Raw genomic sequence first — 17,556 nt, forward strand, 5'->3', positions numbered from 1 at the left:
TATTTGAAGAAAATGTATTAAGCATAATATGTATTTGAGATGGATGTTCTTTTTTTATATCTGATTAGTAAATTTTTATCTTATTTCCCCTTGCGCCTTTATAAACATCCTGATGCATTTCAGGTATTTGGGATCCAATTGAAGACCACACTAACAATAAAAAGAATTTGTATTTTCTGTCTTATATGATTAGGGGCCTGGTTCTCTATATCTACTATAATTATATAAGTGGAGGTGATTTAAGAATTATTGGAAGTGGTTAGAATAATGTTTTCTTTCAAATAATTGTTCTGTAAGTCACTGACAGTGACTTTTCAGTTATAGATATATGATATCTATAACTGAATTAATACTTATACACACAAAAATTTTTTTTTTTTTTAAAATATATTTTATTGATTTTTTACAGAGAGGAAGGGAGAGAGATAGAGAGTTAGAAACATCGATGAGAGAGGAACATCGATCAGCTGCCTCCTGAACATCTCCTACTGGGGATGTGCCCGCAACCCAGGTACATGCCCTTGACCGGAATCGAACCTGGGACCTTTCAGTCCGCAGGCCGATGCTCTATCCACTGAGCCAAACCGGTTTCGGCCACACAAAAATTTAAAGTCTGTCTACAGAATGTTTGTGGCTCCTTTAATTTTTGGGTAAACTACATATGTTATTCCTTGTGTTATGGTTCACAACATTGTAATATTATGAGTGAATCATTTCAGTGCAGAGACCTAAAATGTAATACACTGAATTACATTATACATTGCTCAGTAATTCATTCAGGTGCTGTGATTCCTCCATGTAATTTTTTTTCCCTTTTCTTTTAGATAACTCAGCAGCTTGAGGGAATCTGCTTACAGGTCATTGGAACTGTTTTACAACAGCATGTCTTAGGTATATACCTCTAGTTGTGGTAAGAATTTACTGCTATTTCACATCAGCAAGCATTATACTAATGTCTCCATGTTCTCTTTTAGAATTCTATGAGGAGATCTTCTCTTTAGCACATAGTTTGACATGTCAACAAGTGTCTCCACAGATGTGGCAGCTTCTACCTCTGGTATTTGAGGTTTTTCAACAAGATGGTTTTGATTACTTTACAGGTAAATCAGCATAGAAATACTGAAGATTTTTTTCCATTTTGATGTATATCAGTTGAACACGTACTTTTGAATATTCTAAGTGCATGATTTGTTTGGATATATTATTAGTACCAGTTAATGCTCAAGGATCCATAGCATTGATTTCCATTGTATATTTTGATTTAGTTATTTAGTGTTTTGTTTTGTTTTTCCTTTTAACACATGTTCTTACCCTCTGGCTCCCTGTCCATATTCTTTGTATAATCTTTGTGTTTTAACTACTAACTATAAAGGAATTCACTTTAATAATGGTTCACTCCTACATCTAATTATAAATATACCTTCATTAAAAGCAAATATTACAGAAAAACAACCTCAGATTTGCTTTCTTTTTCTAAGGAGATTTTTCCAAACCAAAGTATTTATATTAGTAAAGGTAATTAACTGGTGCTTTTTAATACAGATATGATGCCTCTGCTTCATAATTATGTGACAGTTGATACAGACACACTTCTATCTGATACCAAGTATCTTGAAATGATATACAGTATGTGCAAAAAGGTAGGTCATTTTTAATTAATAGAAGAACGTATGTCATGAAGCTGGTGCTATGAAAAGTATAAAATTGTTAAGTTACATCATACCACATTATGGCAAACAGATTATATGGGTCTAACAGAATAAGGCCTTTAAAAGTTTAAACTAAATAAGACCTTGATTTCTTAGATGCCACAGTAATGGCTTTGACAATTATTTTTCTTGTGTCTGCCCACTGACATTTAACTAAAGTTATAAATGTTTTTGATTTTCAGAGTGCTTGGAGCTTAACTTTAGCTTAGTTCTTTGCTAGACTTTGAGTCCATAGAAGGAAAGTATCTAAAACTTGAGATATTTTTGAAAGGATCAGGAATCATTACAGATATTTTATAAAGAAAATTCCTGGAGACAGTGGGTTTATGGAGACTATACACTAATTATTTAGTAAATAGCAAGATTGTAACATGTGAGGGTTTCTTATAAAGTCAAAAGTACTGTGCCATTTCTTGGGAAAAGTACAAGATAAATTTATGGTGAATGCTTTTTTAAAAAATGCTTTTCTTCAATTAGAGGGAATAAAATACTTGAATGGAGGCTCTTCAATATCAAAGTCACTATGATTGATAGCATTTAATTTTTTAAAAGTGCTTGTTGAGAGGCAAGCAGGCTGTTTAACATCAGGCATTTAAAAAATTATTTTGCTCCATGAAGTTTTTAGATGTGCTTGTCCTCATTTCCTTTCTGACAGCTTAGTCACAAAATAATCACCTACTTGTTATTTAATATTTATTGCCAGTACTATTATCATGTTAATACTCTGGGAATAGATATCTACACCATCATATTCCAGAACATTGTCATTAACATTTTCAGCCCTTTAGTACTAACTAGCACACCTACTCCATGTTTTTTATTATTTGTCCCAGGACATTTCTTGTCTGCCTCTTGCTTCCTCCTGTCCCACACAGTATTTTTTGAGACTTGTGTAGAGAAAAGATTTTAAACAATATCGGCTTAGTTTTTTTGTAGTTCTTTACATAAGAGCCAGATATCCCTGAGAAAGGTAGGGTCTTTTGGCATGTTTCTGTGAAAAGTAATGGTTGTCAAGGTGTTACTGTCTGGAATGGCACTATGGGGAGGTGCTTTGATTATGTAGACCAAGATCCAGATTGGTAGAATGTGACAAACAACTGCATCCTCCCAGGTGCATTAGATTATAATCTGAATATTGTAATCATTCATAGTTAGAGTATCTTAAATACTCCAGAGACTAAAGACAGGACAGAAATTCTCAGATTGGAAGGTTTCATGATGCCTCGCTTCAATTTGTATTGTGTTGATCAGGTTCTTACAGGGGTTGCAGGAGAAGATGCAGAGTGTCATGCAGCAAAATTATTAGAGGTCATCATTCTACAGTGCAAAGGGCGTGGCATTGACCAGGTCAGTAAGGCTAACTATTAATGATTTGTTTGTGAGGCTTCAGAGAGGAAATCTTCCCCTCCACTTTTTTCTTTTTGGCCATTTGTCATATATTCTGTACATTGTTGTTTATTATGACACCTAACTTGGTTTAAAATTTAGTAAATATATAATAATATTGTTTAATATACATGTGTTCAATATGACTGGCAAGTTTTATGGCTATTTGTTATCATGCAAGGTAAGTTTTGACTAGAATTTCTTATAGTATCCTATATAATAAAAGGGTAATATGCAAATTGACCCTAACAGCAGAACGGCTGGGAATGACTGGTCACTATGACACACACTGACCACCAGGGGGCAGACACTCAATGTAGGAGTTGCCCCCTGGTGGTCAGTGCACTCCCACAGGACCAGCTCTGCTCAGCCACTAGCCAGGCTGACGGCTGCCAGTACAGCGGTGGTGGTAGGAGCCTCTCCCGCCACCTCAGCAGCGCTAAGGATGTCTGACTGTAGCTTAGGCCTGCTCCCCGCTGGCAAGTGGACATCCCCCGAGGGCTCCCGGGCTGCCAGAGGGATGTCTGACTGCCAGCTTAGGCCCAATCCCCTGGCGAGGAGGCCTAAGCCAGCAGGTGGTCATCCCCCGAGAGATCCCAGACTGAGAGGGCACAGGTTGGCTGAGGCACACACACACACCCAGTGCACAAATTTTTGTGCACCAGGCCTCTAGTTGAAATAGAACATTGTATAAGTTGAAGATATACAATGTGATGAGTTGATACATGTATATATTGCAGAAATTATTGCCATGGTAAGGTTAGCCAGTTGGAGTATTGCGAATCCATGATAGCTATTGCTGGCAATGCTCTATCTTTCTTTTTTTTTTTTAAGGGGAGAATGATGATTTTGATTTTTATTTTTTAAAATATATTTTATTGATTTTTTACAGAGAGAAAGGGAGAGGGATAGAGAGTGAGAAACATCGATCAGCTGCCTCCTGCACACTCCCTACTGGGGATGTGCCCGAAACCAAGGTACTTGCCCTTGACCAGAATGGAACCTGGGACCCTTGAGTCTTCAGGCTGACACTGTATCCACTGAGCCAAACCACTTAGGGCGAGGCTCTATCTTGATGAAGACTTATCTCTCTCTAAAATTAGATTTCCCAGTGAAATGCCTCAACAAAAAGCTATTATATCATTTAATGGGGAAAGAGGGTGAAATGAGGGAACAAGTAAGTTAATATGGGTAGGATAATTAGATTGCTGTTAATTTGTAATTTTGGAATATTTTTCTTTCTTAATAGTGCATTCCCTCATTCGTGGAAGCAGCATTAGAGAGACTGACAAGAGAGGTGAAGACAAGTGAACTTCGAACAATGTGCCTGCAAGTTGCCATTGCAGCTTTGTATTATAATCCTCACCTCCTTCTTAACACCTTAGAAAATCTTCGCTTCCCTAATAACATTGAACCAGTTACAAATCATTTTATTACACAGTGGCTTAATGATGTTGATTGTTTCTTGGGGTGAGTGACATATATTGGATATTTATTTACTTAACTTTGTAAGGAACTTTACTTATTAAGAAAAAAAGAAAATATCTTTATTTTACTTTTTAGGCTACATGACAGAAAGATGTGTGTTCTGGGCCTGTGTGCTCTTATTGATATGGAACAGATACCACAAGTTTTAAATCAGGTTTCTGGACAGATTTTGCCAGCTTTTATCCTTTTATTTAACGGATTAAAAAGAGCATATGCCTGCCATGCAGAACATGAAAATGACAGTGATGATGATGATGAAGCTGATGATGATGATGAAACGGGTAAGGGATTTGGGACGGAGAAAGCCAAATTTACCTAGTTAGAAATATCACTAGACTTAACTTACTTATTAGCCCTTCTTCTAAAGTAGTGGTTCTCAACCTGTGGGTCGCGACCACTTTGGGGGTCAAATGACCCTTTCACAGGGGTTGCCTAAGACCATTGGAAAACACATATATAATTACATATTGTTTTTGTGATTAATCACTATGCTTTAATTATGTTCAATTTGTAACAATGAAATTGGGGGTCACTACAACATGAGGAACTATATTAAAGGGTCGCGGCATTAGTAAGGTTGAGAACCACTATTCTAAAAAAATGTGAAATCATAGCCAAATGTTTTCATTTCCATTATTCATAGAAAGACAGTCTTACCTTCCCATTAAGGTAAGGTCTAAGAAGGCAGGAACTCAGCTATATCTATAAAAGCACTTCTAGGCATTTATGTGTTGATCTATCATTTATTAGTGCTAAAATCTCAGCGTCCTAACTGTAAAATAAAATAAATTGGATGTTGCCTAGTATATTTCACCTACAAGACACTATAGACTATAAGAGTATAAATTAATAGAATGTTGGTTAAGAGAAATTATTATAATGGTTCCAAAATAAGGTTACAATTGCCATTTTTGTCTTTTATTAAAATGTGTGAACATTTTAATAGCCAGCCATTAAAAAGTCTTGCCAAACGAGTTCTGTGGATGTAATATAAACTACATAACTATTAGTGTTTGGTTTATTAAGAATTATAGTTGGGTTTCTTGCATTCCTTCGAGAAGTTTTTTCCTATTTATTGCTAAACACATACCTAAACACCAATTCCTGGAATTCTTCCCTGAATTTATTCAATTAGGATTTGTAGTTTACTGTTATTACTGTCAGTTGGTTGAGTAACAGAATATTGCAATATTAACAAAAGGGCCTATTTTTTGACTTGGCAGAGGAACTGGGGAGTGATGAAGATGACATTGATGAAGATGGTCAAGAATACTTAGAGATTCTGGCTAAACAAGCAGGTGAAGATGGAGATGATGACGAATGGGAAGAAAATGATGCTGAGGAGACTGCTTTGGAAGGCTATTCCACAATCATTGATGATGAAGATAACCCTGTTGATGAGTATCAAATATTTAAAGCTATATTTCAAAGTAAGTCACGTCATATGTAATTTATATACTTCTAATATGATCAATTTCCGTGAACCAATCTGTTCTTAGATCTGTCCCTTAAAGGGATTTGAGTATATCATACCCAATAGAATATGATTTAGGATTGTTAGGCAAAGTAACCAAAGTTATTTCTACTGTTGCCATAGTTTGAGAGGATTTTCTTTATCTTATTATTTTTATTTAGATTATAATTTTGAATCATGCATATTATAGGAAAATAGTGCGGTTCAAAAAGTTTATATGATGATAGTTCCTCTTTCCCACTTCTGATTTCTAGCCTCCCAGCTTACCCCAGAAGTATTCACTCTTGTGTTTATGTATCTTCCCAGCCAAATCCACACTTAGCTGTCTGAGAATTGGACACTATAAATTACTAGAGGCCCGATGCACGAAATTCGTGCAAGGAGTTTGGCCTCCACCACCGCGGCTTCATCCAGAAGGAAGGACTGTTGAGGGAATGTAAAATAGACCAGAATTTTAGTACTGGAGGAGGAGTTCAGGGGACAGACTAGAAAGGAGCTACCAGGTCTCTCACTATTTCCATTTCCCTGTTTTGTTTCTTTTTGATAGCTATACAAAATCGTAATCCTGTGTGGTATCAGACTCTGACTCATGGTCTTAATGAAGAACAAAGAAAACAGTTACAGGATATAGCAACTCTGGCTGATCAAAGAAGGGCAGCCCATGGTATGTTAATTTGACCACAACCCCTCTTGAATGCAGTTCATGATTTGATATAGGTTTAAAATTTTTTTTTTTTTTTAAATATATTTTATTGATTTTTCACAGAGAGGAAGGGACAGAGTTAGAAACATCGATGAGAGAGAAACATCGATCAGTTGCCTCTTGCACCTCCCCCACCGGGGATGTGCCCACAACCCAGGTACATGCCCTTGACCGGAATCGAACCCGGGACCTCTCAGTCCGCAGGCTGACGCTCTATCCACTGAGCCAAACCGGTTTCGGCTGGTTTAAAATTTTATATTAAATTATTTTTAGCTATGTAAATGCTCCAGTTGTTGTAGGTGATAGGAATCCACTCTAACCTGAAGGAATGAAATGAAATGAATTTTGTGTTTGGCTACTTTATTGATTTTAAGTGTAGCTGAAGACTACTTTCATTGTGCAGAAGTTTTTTGTTTTTGTTTTTTTTAAATATATTTTTTATTGATTTTTTACAGAGAGGAAGGGAGAGGGATAGAGAGTTAGAAACATCGATGAGAGAGAAACATCGACCAGCTGCCTCCTGCACACCTCCTACTGGGGATGTGCCCGCAACCAAGGTACATGCCCTTGACCAGAATCGAACCTGGGACCTTTCGGTCCGCAGGCTGATGCTCTATCCACTGAGCCAAACCGGTTTGGCTGTGCAGAAGTTTTAAGGTTGCTCAAGCACATGGTGATGGCTTGGTAGTTGAAAATCTTATTAAAAGTGTAAAAAAAAAAATTAAAAGTTATGGTAACAACTCTTTAGAATTATGGTAAAGAAAATCTCAGATATTACCTTATCTCTTTATCTTTAAACATTCTAGCTAGTATGCATTTCAAAAAAGGACATTTTTGCCCAGCCTGTAAGGCTCATCGGTTGAGCATTGACCTATGAACCATGAGGTCACAATTCGATTCCCTGCCGGGGCATATGCCTGGGTTGTGGACTCCATCCCCAGTGTGGGCTTGCAGGAGGCATTCGATCAATAATTCTCCTCATCATTGATGTTTCTATCTCTCCCTTCCTCTCTGAAATATATAATTTTTTTTTTTTAAGAACATTTTAGAGGATACTCTAGATTTGGAACTTAGTTCTCCAAAGCAAGTAAGATGATCACATGTTCTATTAAACTACCACTTATTTGTTTTCTAGAATCCAAAATGATTGAGAAGCATGGAGGATACAAATTCAGTGCTCCAGTTGTGCCAAGTTCTTTCAACTTTGGAGGCCCGGCACCAGGGATGAACTGAGTTACCACTGTCTTTCCTGCTGTGTGATTGTAGTGATGAGCTTGTGTTCCTCCTAGTAGCGGTTTCAGAACTGGTTCATGTTATCCACTCTAAACTAATTGATCAATAGATGGACAAAAAAAAAAAAAAAAAAAAAAAAAAAACCAAAAATACACACACAAAAAAACAGGAGGTCAGACCTGATCATGGAACTTGGCACTGAAAAAGAAACGAGAGGGATTTTGTGGGGGGGGGAGGGAGGCAACTTAGAGGGGTGTATTTCCTATTTTTTTGAAGAAAGTAAGATTCTGACTGAAAATTCAAGTGACACTGTGGAAATATGAAACAAGAGGGGATGTCATGAAGGCAGCTTTTCTTTTTCTAAGGAAAAAATAGGCATGGGCTACAGGACTATTTAAACTGTCTCATTTACAGTATAAGCTCAAAGGTAGATGTAATTTCTACGCCTATGAGTATTTGTCCGATTTCTGTCTCTTCCTCATCTTTGAGTATCTATTTTCCATATGTAAATAAGGTAATTGACAACCTTATTCCATCTTCTTCTTTTCACTCATCAAAGATTGTTCCTATGTAGATTGGACATTTATTGTAGCACTACATAACTGATTTTTTAAAATCTGTAAATGAATTAGCACTTTCATATTGAAACAAGCCTGCTAGCCTATGTATAAAATAGCAAATGTTTGCTGTTTATAAAAAGAAGGGATATAATGGGGTGGGGGGCATGGGTAATTCAAGTTATTAATTTAAAAATGAACTAGCAATTTTGTATCTGGTGACTTTGTGGTGCGCTCACCTCTGATAGTGACTTGAATTCGGTATGTTAAAAGGGGTTAATGATACTTCATTGCTGCTAAAAAATGGCAATTCCCTCTGTGTCCTGCTTTTCTTAAAGCTCTCAGTGTACAAGTGGATATTTGGATACAAGACCTTACTGTAATAAGAAAGGTGATATTTGAAGCATGTAAATTGGATATAAAGTTCTACTCTTAAAGAGTTATCAAGAGTTATGGCTAACCATCGATATATGCAATCTATTAAAATAACTTAATTCGGCTATTATGTCTTGATTTGATTGCAGTGTTTTCCTCATTATAAGAACTTTTTCCTTATTGGCCTGTTTTTATCCTGTACTTAGAAAGAGTGCAAAATGCACACTTTTAAAATTTGACATTCAATACATATCCTCCCCCCCTTACCCCTTTTGTGGTATCTGATCTTAAATAGATAGGCAGATGGCACAGGGTTCCCTCCAAAACCACTATTGATACCACTGCAAAAGTAAGCCAGCAACAGACAGTGTAGAGAGGTTGGCTTGCTTCCCTCTCTCCTAACTGCATGTTAAAAAATAAGCCTTTATTGATCTTAAACATCAGTCAGATGGGTCATACATTGGGTTATTTTTTATATACATGTATACAACAATATTTCAAATTGAAAGCAACATCTCAATGAATTCAAACTACTAAATGCTGTTATCTATAACAGATTAGAAAATTTATTGATATTTAAAATGCATAATGAAGAAAACTCATTGGTGTTGTGTTTTTCTTGTATGCCAATAATTAAGCCATTAATGTTGGCACTGTTTGGTTTTCTATTTTAACACTGAAAGGAGTGAAAGTATTTCCTATATTTATGAATTTACTATGAAAATCTTGCAAAAAAAAAAAAAAGAATTGTCTGTCTAAAGTGTGTGAGTGAAAACTGTTAATCAAGTATGTTTCTTTTTCCCCCAAGTTGGACACCATCTGTATACCCTAGGCAACTTAAGGGGATTTCACTATTAGATAAAATCAATAAAATGGAGTAGTTGTATATATGAAGCATTGTGTACAGAGGGGAGATATTGAATAGTATTAAACATTTTCGTCTTCCTTTATCTTTTATCCCCTACCCAATATTTAGTCTACTTTTTAAAATTTCAGACTTCACTGCTCTTTGAACTGATAGTTCCAATTTTCACGTTGTTATTGGAAAATCATATCTAATAAAAGTTTTAGTTATTCCAGTGCATAGTATGAAAATTCTCATTTGCTGAGCTTTTGTTTCAAGGAAATGTATTGGTATGTCTTTGAGAACAAGTTTTATTGTTTTCTTTGTCAGACAATCCAAACTAATTTCCACTTATGGATTTTAACTGAAATTAAAGACCTTAAAATTAAACTATATTTAATATTATAATAGTGTTTAAATGGTAGTTTCTAATGCATCTAATATATACCTCAATTTTTTTCAGTATTTCCTTAAACATTATAGTTTCTTATAGATTATGAGTCTTGATATATCCATGTTTTTAGGTAAGGTTGTAGAACTTTTGAAGACTTAGAGTATTTACAAACATGTATTTAGTTGCATGTAGATTTTAACATAGTCTTTCCCACAATTTCACTAACCTATAACATTTTCTAATTTATAGAATTCTGATTTTGTATGGGTTTCAGTATTTGTCTTTTTTAGAGGTTGACATTAGTGTATAGTCTTGATTTTGTAAACTTAAGCTATCCATCTTTTTAAATTATTCATTTATCAGTATTAAATAAAGGAAGTTTGTTTCTCTGCAGGTTATCAAATGGTGACTGTATGTTCACCTCCAGAAGAGACTATAGAGCAGGGTTGATCCACCTTGGCCAGTGTGGCTCACTGGGGGTTGTCCTGTGCACAGAAAGGTCGTTGGTTGAATTTCTGGGTCAGGGCACATGCCTGGGTTTCAGGTTTGATTGCCATTTGAGGCACATGCAGAAGGCAGCCAATTGATATTCTGCTCTCATGTCGATGTTTCTCCTCTAAAAAACAACAAAAAACAGGATTGATCAAACAGCCCTATCCTTTATAATAAAAGGGTAATATGCAAATAGACAAAACAGCAGAACAACCAATCAAAGCATAAAATGCTAATGATATGCTAAGGCGGGTCAACTGCTTGCTATGATGTGCACTGATCACCAGGGGGCAGATGCTCCAACTGGTAGGTTAGCTTGCTGATGGGGTTGGCTGATCGGGACTGAACGTGATGGGCCGGATATGCCCTGGAGCCCTCCTGTGGTCCCTCCCTGGCCTGATCGTGCATTGGTGGGGTACCTCAGCCTGTCCTGTGCCCTGGCAATCCAGGTCAAGGGACACACACACACACCCGCCCTGAGTGCACCAGGCTTTTAGTTGGTTATATGCTGCTATTCACCCCCAGATATAGTCCCTGGGGCAAGCATGAAGAAAAAGTCATTGAGAATTGTATTAATATGAATCTGGGACAATCTGGCATAATGCCTTAAGCATATAGTAGGCATTCCAAAGTTTGTAAGATGAATGACCTAAAACTACATTAAAACATCAGTCATAAAAATGTCAGCTCTGTTCTACATGTTTGTTGATGATTATCTGTGACTATTAATATCCCATCTGAATTTTAGCTTTTGCAAAACCTTGATGAAGTTAGCTGCCCTTGCAATAATGCTTTGGTACATGTATTTCTTACAAAGGGAAACTAGGTCCCAGCTAGATTTTTATCACTATGGGAGGAATAGATATCTTTTAAGTAATTTTTTTTTTTTGTCTGAGGGAATTATCCAGATTTCATTAAAGTATGCATGTTAATTCCTTTATATATTAGATCTTACATGTATAGATTGAAAGTCACCAGTTACATTCTATTTGAATTCTGTATTGAAATGCTTCCTATCAGTCTTGTAATATTTCTTTCAAAATCCTTTTAATAAACTCAAACCAAAATTACAGGGGAACTTCCTCAACCTCTGAAGAATGGCATCAACCCCAACTCTAAAAGTTTGATTCCAGGTCAGGGCACATGCCCAGGTTGTGGGCTCAATCCCCAGTGTGGGGCGTGCAGGAGGCAGCCAATCAAAGATTCTCTCTCATCATTGATGTTTCTATCTCTCCCTCTCCCTTCTTTGAAATCAATAAAAACAAAAAACTTAACCTTCCCCCTAAGATCAAGAAACAGACCTCGCCAGTTTCGCTCTGTGGTTAGAGCTTCAGCAGCTCATGGACTGAAGGGTTTCAGGTTTGATCGTGTTCAAGGACACACCTCATTTGCTGCTTGATCCCCAGTTGGGGCAAGTGCCGAAGGCAACCCATCGATGTTTCTGTCTCTCCCCCTCCCACTCTAGAAATCAATTGAGGGGGCAAGGGAGGGAAATCCCAGTGAAGATTAACAAAACCAGATGAGGATGCCCCCCTGTTGCCACTTTCATTCAACATTTGCATGAGGTTCTAGCCAGGGGAATTAGGCAAGAAGAGGAAATAAGATATCTAGATGGAAAAGGCAGAAGTGGGTTCACAGACGACAAATCTTACAGAAGACCCTAAGAAATCCATGCAAAAAGAACTAATGACTTGCCGAAACTGGTTTGGCTCAGTGGATAGGGCGTCGGCCTGCAGACTGAAAGGTCCCAGGTTCGATTCCGGTCAGGGGCATGTACCTGGGTTGCGGGCACATCCCCAGTGGGAGATGTGCAGGAGGCGGCTGATCCATGTTTCTCTCTCATGGATGTTTCTAATTCTTTATCCTTCTCCCTTCCTCTCTGTAAAAAGTCAATAAAATATATTAAAAAAAAAAAAAAAGAACTAATGACCATCAAGGTTGTAGGACACAAGACCAATACACAAAATCAGTTGTGCCCTGGCCAGTGTGGCTCGGGTGAGTGCTGTCCTGTGCATGGAAAGGCTGCCAGTTTGATTCCTTATCAGGGCACATGCCCAAGTTATGAGCTGGATTCCCAGTGGGGTGCCTAAAGGAGGCAGCCAATACAGGTTTCACTCTCATGAATGTTTCCCTCTCTAAAAATAAAAAAATCTTAATTAGTTGTACTATATAGCAATGAAATAAAGGAAACTCCATGTATAATAACATGAAAATGTACATATGGATATATTTAACAAAATGAAAAACAACACCATTGAAAGACCTAAAAATGAAATCCCACGTTCAAATATTCCCAAAGTTCATTTATAAATTCAGTGTAATTCCTATAAAATTCCAGCTACCTTTTTTGCAAGATTGACAAATGGATCCTAAAATCTGTATATGGAAATAAAAGGGATTTAGAATAGCCAAACAATCTTTTTTTTCTTTTGCCAAAACAATCTTAAATGGGAACATGATTTAGTAACTGACAGTGGTACTGGCATAGGACAGATATGCTGACCAATGAAATAAAATTTGAGTCCAGATATAAACTTAAAATTTGTGGTCTATTGAAGATAAGAATCTTTTCAACAAATGGTTCCACGACAGCTGTTTATTTACATGCTAAAGCCTGAAGTTGGATGGTTACCTCACACTATATACAAAAATTAAAGTGATTCAAAGATTTAATAAGATCTCAAAGTATAAAACTCAAGGGGAAAATGTAGGCAACAGTCTGTGACTATGAATTAGGCAATGCAATGGTTTTTTGGATAGCAAAGCAAAGCAGATGCAAATCCTAAGTATATAGGAACACATAACTCAATAGCAAAATACTTAAATGGGAAATAATCCAAGTAGACATATCTCCAAAGATAGACACATTAGAAAGGTGCTCAACATCACTAGTCATCAGAGAAATGCAAATTGGAATACAAATATTTCACACTTAGCTTGTCTACAATCAAGAATGTGGGTAATAGCCGAAACCAGTTTGGCTCAGTGGATAGAGCGTCAGCCTGCGGACTGAGGGGTCCCAGGTTCAATTCTGGTCGGGGGCATGTACCTGGGTTGCGGGCACATCCCCAGTGGGAGATGTGCAGGAGGCGGCTGATCGATGTTTCTCTCCCATCGATGTTTCTAGCTCTCTATCTCTCTCCCTTCCTCTCTGTAAAAAAATCCATAAAATATATTAAAAAAAAAAAAAGAATATGGGTAATTTACAAGTATTGGTGAAGATGTGGGGAAACTAGAAAGCTCATACACCACTAATATGTAAAACGGTTACCCGTTGTGGTGTGGAAAAGTTTGAAGTTGGCAGTTCCTCAGAAGATTCCATTCCTAGCTACACATATTCAAGAGAAATGGAAGCCATGTCCACATAAGAACTTGTACATGATTAATACTAGATTATAGCCAAATGTGGATATAACCCAAGTAGCTGTGAATTGAATAAACAAAATGTGGTGTATCTTTAAAATCAGATATTTAGCAATAAAAAGGAATGGAGTACTGTTACATACAACGTGGATAAGCCTTGAAAACAAAGTGAAAGAAGTCAGACAAAAGATTCCATTATATGAAATGTCTAGAATTGGCAAATCCATAGAAGCAAAAAGTGGGTTAATGGTTGCCAGGGGAAGAAATGAAGTGATTATTAGCCATTTGTATGCCATAAGCATCTATAGATGCAACCGGCGGAACTTTTTAAATTAAATTCAAAATATCGTGGCAGTTAACTGGTTAATGGGTACAGAATCTTTTGGGAATTAAAATATTTTTTATATTAACTAGAGGCCCTATGCACAAAGATTTGTGCAAGAATAGGCCTTCCCCTGGCTGCTGGCACCGGTTTCCCTCTGGCACCCAGAACCCAGGCCTTTTCTCTGGCCACCGCCATCTTTGTTGCATTAATTTGCATATTCCCTCCTTATTTGCTGTGGGTGCCGCCATTTTTGCCCTGAAATGACTATCAATTTGCATATTCCATCTTTATTAGATAGGCTAGTTCCACGGCCTGGTAAATATACTAAAAACTACTTAAGTGCCCACTTATAAGAGGGTAAATTTTTTTAAAATATATTTTATTCATTTTTTTACAGAGAGGAAGGGAGAGGGATAGAGAGTTAGAAACATCGACCAGCTGCCTCCTGCACACCCCCTACTGGGGATGTGCACGCAACCAAGGTACATGCCCTTGACCGGAATCAAACCTGGGACCTTTCAGTCCGTAGGCCGACGCTCTATCCACTGAGCCAAACCGGTTAGGGGAAGAGGGTAAATTTTATAGTATATGAGTATCTCAATTTTTAGTTTTGTTTAGAGCAAGTCTCAAATTTGGTTACAGTTCTCTAAAATGTAATATGAATTGTTTTATACAAATTAATAGTTTTATTCATGTTTATGTATCTGTCACCAAATTAGGGGGGAAATAGTCTTGTTTTTTAATTCTCATTACCCTATCAAACATTTTTATTGATTTCAGAGAGAAAAGGAGAGGTAGAGATAGAAACATCAACAATGATAGAGGCTGCCTCCTGCAAGCCCCACACTGGGGATTGGGCATGTGCCCTGACGGTGAATCGAACTGTGACCTTCTGGTTCATAGGTCAATGTTCAACCACTGAGCTGCTGGCCTGGCCTATTAAGTCTTTTAATGTACTACAAACCTTCCCCTCTCCCCCCAATTACAGCACTTACTGTTTTTCTATAAAACAATATCAGTCTTATTGCTTATTTGGAGACATGAGATTTAGCACAAAAACAAAAATGTTCTTTGTTTCAAAGAGTATGAGAAAAATGTTAAAAACAGTGGCTTCATTTATGTATTATGCACTATTTACCTCTACTGCCTAAATACTGTAGAAACTTGGTTTTCCTTGTTTGGGATGCTCTACTTTAGATTTAAATAAATGTAAATAGACGCCAAAATGAAGGTAGAATTTTGTGGAGGTAGACAGTTTCAAAGGGACACCTGGAATCTTCAGGGGCTTCGCAAGATTTACAATTTGTAAATTAAGAGTATATTTCCCTTATTTTGCCACTAAAATAAACCAATACACATTAACCACAATTAAATTTGGAGAACAGTACTGGGTGATTTTTCAAAGGTAGAATGAATGGGAGGGTTAACAAGTGGTCCAAGGGTAGAGTTGGTAAAATGGAAAACTTGCACTCATACTGGAATTATATCAGCTTGAAATAAGGGGAATCATGCAATTAGCCACTAACAAAACATTACCAGTTGTAGTATAGCAATGCTTGTCATCATCTATACAGAGAACCATTTATCTGAGATTGGAAAGGAGCATTTTAACCTAATCATACACTTCCATAATATATTCTAATTTTAATTAAGCCCTGATTAATGCTTTCAGTATAGAAGCTTGATGAGATTAACTGAATGAGTTTAGTCTACAGGCCAAGGACTCCCGGGAGCCCTATGAAACTACAAACTTTTTAGCATATTTTTCATCAGCATCTCAAAGGGACTGTATCAAAGTGCTTAAGAATTGCTATAGAGGCCATTAAAGTGAAAACTGAAGGAAGATGGGCTAACATATATTAAGTACAAATTTAGTGTCTTGTTAATTAAATAGTCAAACCTGGTTTCTCAAACATTTTCCACCTGGAACAATTCCATTCTTGACCAAGTTGTTGACAGAAAAAATGTCTCCAGTGTCAATGAAAACTTGTTTCGACCTGTTAACCTTTTCATGCTGATATATCCAGGCAACAAAGAAGAGATGCTTTTGTTGCAGATGAAATCGATGATTAGCACAATTATAAAACATAAAGAGTGCTAATGTTGCTAAGGGTGTGAAAGTGTTCACAAAACAACAATCACTGGCAATTTAATAGGTAGCAAAACTGTTGTTGATTTGATAAATGAAAAGTGGTTAGCCAAGGATAATATTTTGGAAGCAGTGATATATGAGAATTTTGTTTAAGACTAGTAGGAAGTGGTTTGATAAATTTAAGAAAAGAAGTGTTTATTTATAGATTAAACAGTACATAAGAAAGGTTAAAACAAGGAATCATTTGGAGGTCTTGAAAGGATTAATTCAATTTACATTATTTCTAATGGGGAAAAATGATTAGTTTTCAAATAAATCACTTCTTGAACAGCCTTCCCAAACGAATTAAGTTCGAAAACTGAGGTTCCATTGTACTTGAGCATATCTCTGATAGGCACTGAGCTGCATTTGTTCACCTGCATTCTCAGATATCCTGCCAATCACACCATGCCTAAGCGGTTTTATCTTACAGAAGAGGCAACAGATTCTGAGACAAGTGACACACTTACAGCCACATCTACCTATGCAGAGCAAGCTACTAGTTTGGTTTAAAATTCTTGAGTGTTCACTCATATGTGGAATCTAATTAACAAAATAAACTGATGAACAGAGTAGATTCAGAAACATGGAAGCATGGGACAGAGTGGGGGAATCTCAGAGGGAAGGCAGGGGAGGATGGGAGGTGATCAGCCAAAGAACTTGTATGCATATATGAATAGCCCATGGAGACAGACAATAGGGTGGTGAAGGCCTGAGGCAGAGGTGGGCTGAAAGGGATCAATGGGAGAAAGAAGGGGACATATATAATACTTTCAGAAATAAAGATTTTTTTTTTTAATATATTTTATTGATTTTTTACAGAGAGGAAGGGAGAGAGATAGAGAGTTAGAAACATCGATGAGAGAGAAACATCGATCAGCTGCCTCCTGCACATCTCCCACTGGGGATATGCCCGCAACCCAGGTACATGCCCTTGACCGGAATCGAACCCGGGACCCCTCAGTCCGCAGGCCGACGCTCTATCCACTGAGCCAAACCGGTTTCGGCAAGAAATAAAGATTTTAATTAAAATAAAATTCTTCAGTGTTTAAAAATCTACAAATCCATGATTTAAAAATATT

The 17,556-nt window shown here is 37.0% G+C and overlaps 1 protein-coding gene across 6 annotated transcripts in view; it reads left to right on the forward strand.

Annotated features, from left to right (window-relative positions):
• The window catches only part of IPO7 (importin 7), a 63,185-nt gene extending 53,453 nt beyond the window's left edge, over positions 1–9,732 (forward strand). For all 6 annotated transcript variants that reach the window (XM_036325333.1, XM_036325335.1, XM_036325332.1 and 3 more), the window contains 9 exons: positions 825–891; positions 975–1,100; positions 1,543–1,640; positions 2,961–3,056; positions 4,345–4,565; positions 4,659–4,864; positions 5,807–6,013; positions 6,605–6,721; positions 7,896–9,732. In XM_036325333.1, coding sequence (XP_036181226.1) covers positions 825–891; positions 975–1,100; positions 1,543–1,640; positions 2,961–3,056; positions 4,345–4,565; positions 4,659–4,864; positions 5,807–6,013; positions 6,605–6,721; positions 7,896–7,993 — 1,236 coding nt within the window. In that variant the 3' untranslated portion in view covers positions 7,994–9,732. The remainder of the gene's footprint in view (positions 1–824; positions 892–974; positions 1,101–1,542; positions 1,641–2,960; positions 3,057–4,344; positions 4,566–4,658; positions 4,865–5,806; positions 6,014–6,604; positions 6,722–7,895) is intronic.
• Positions 9,733–17,556: the final 7,824 nt, after the last annotated feature.

This window comes from Myotis myotis, unplaced genomic scaffold, assembly GCF_014108235.1.
Source record: "Myotis myotis isolate mMyoMyo1 unplaced genomic scaffold, mMyoMyo1.p scaffold_m19_p_10, whole genome shotgun sequence".
NCBI classification, from domain to species: Eukaryota; Metazoa; Chordata; class Mammalia; order Chiroptera; family Vespertilionidae; genus Myotis; species Myotis myotis.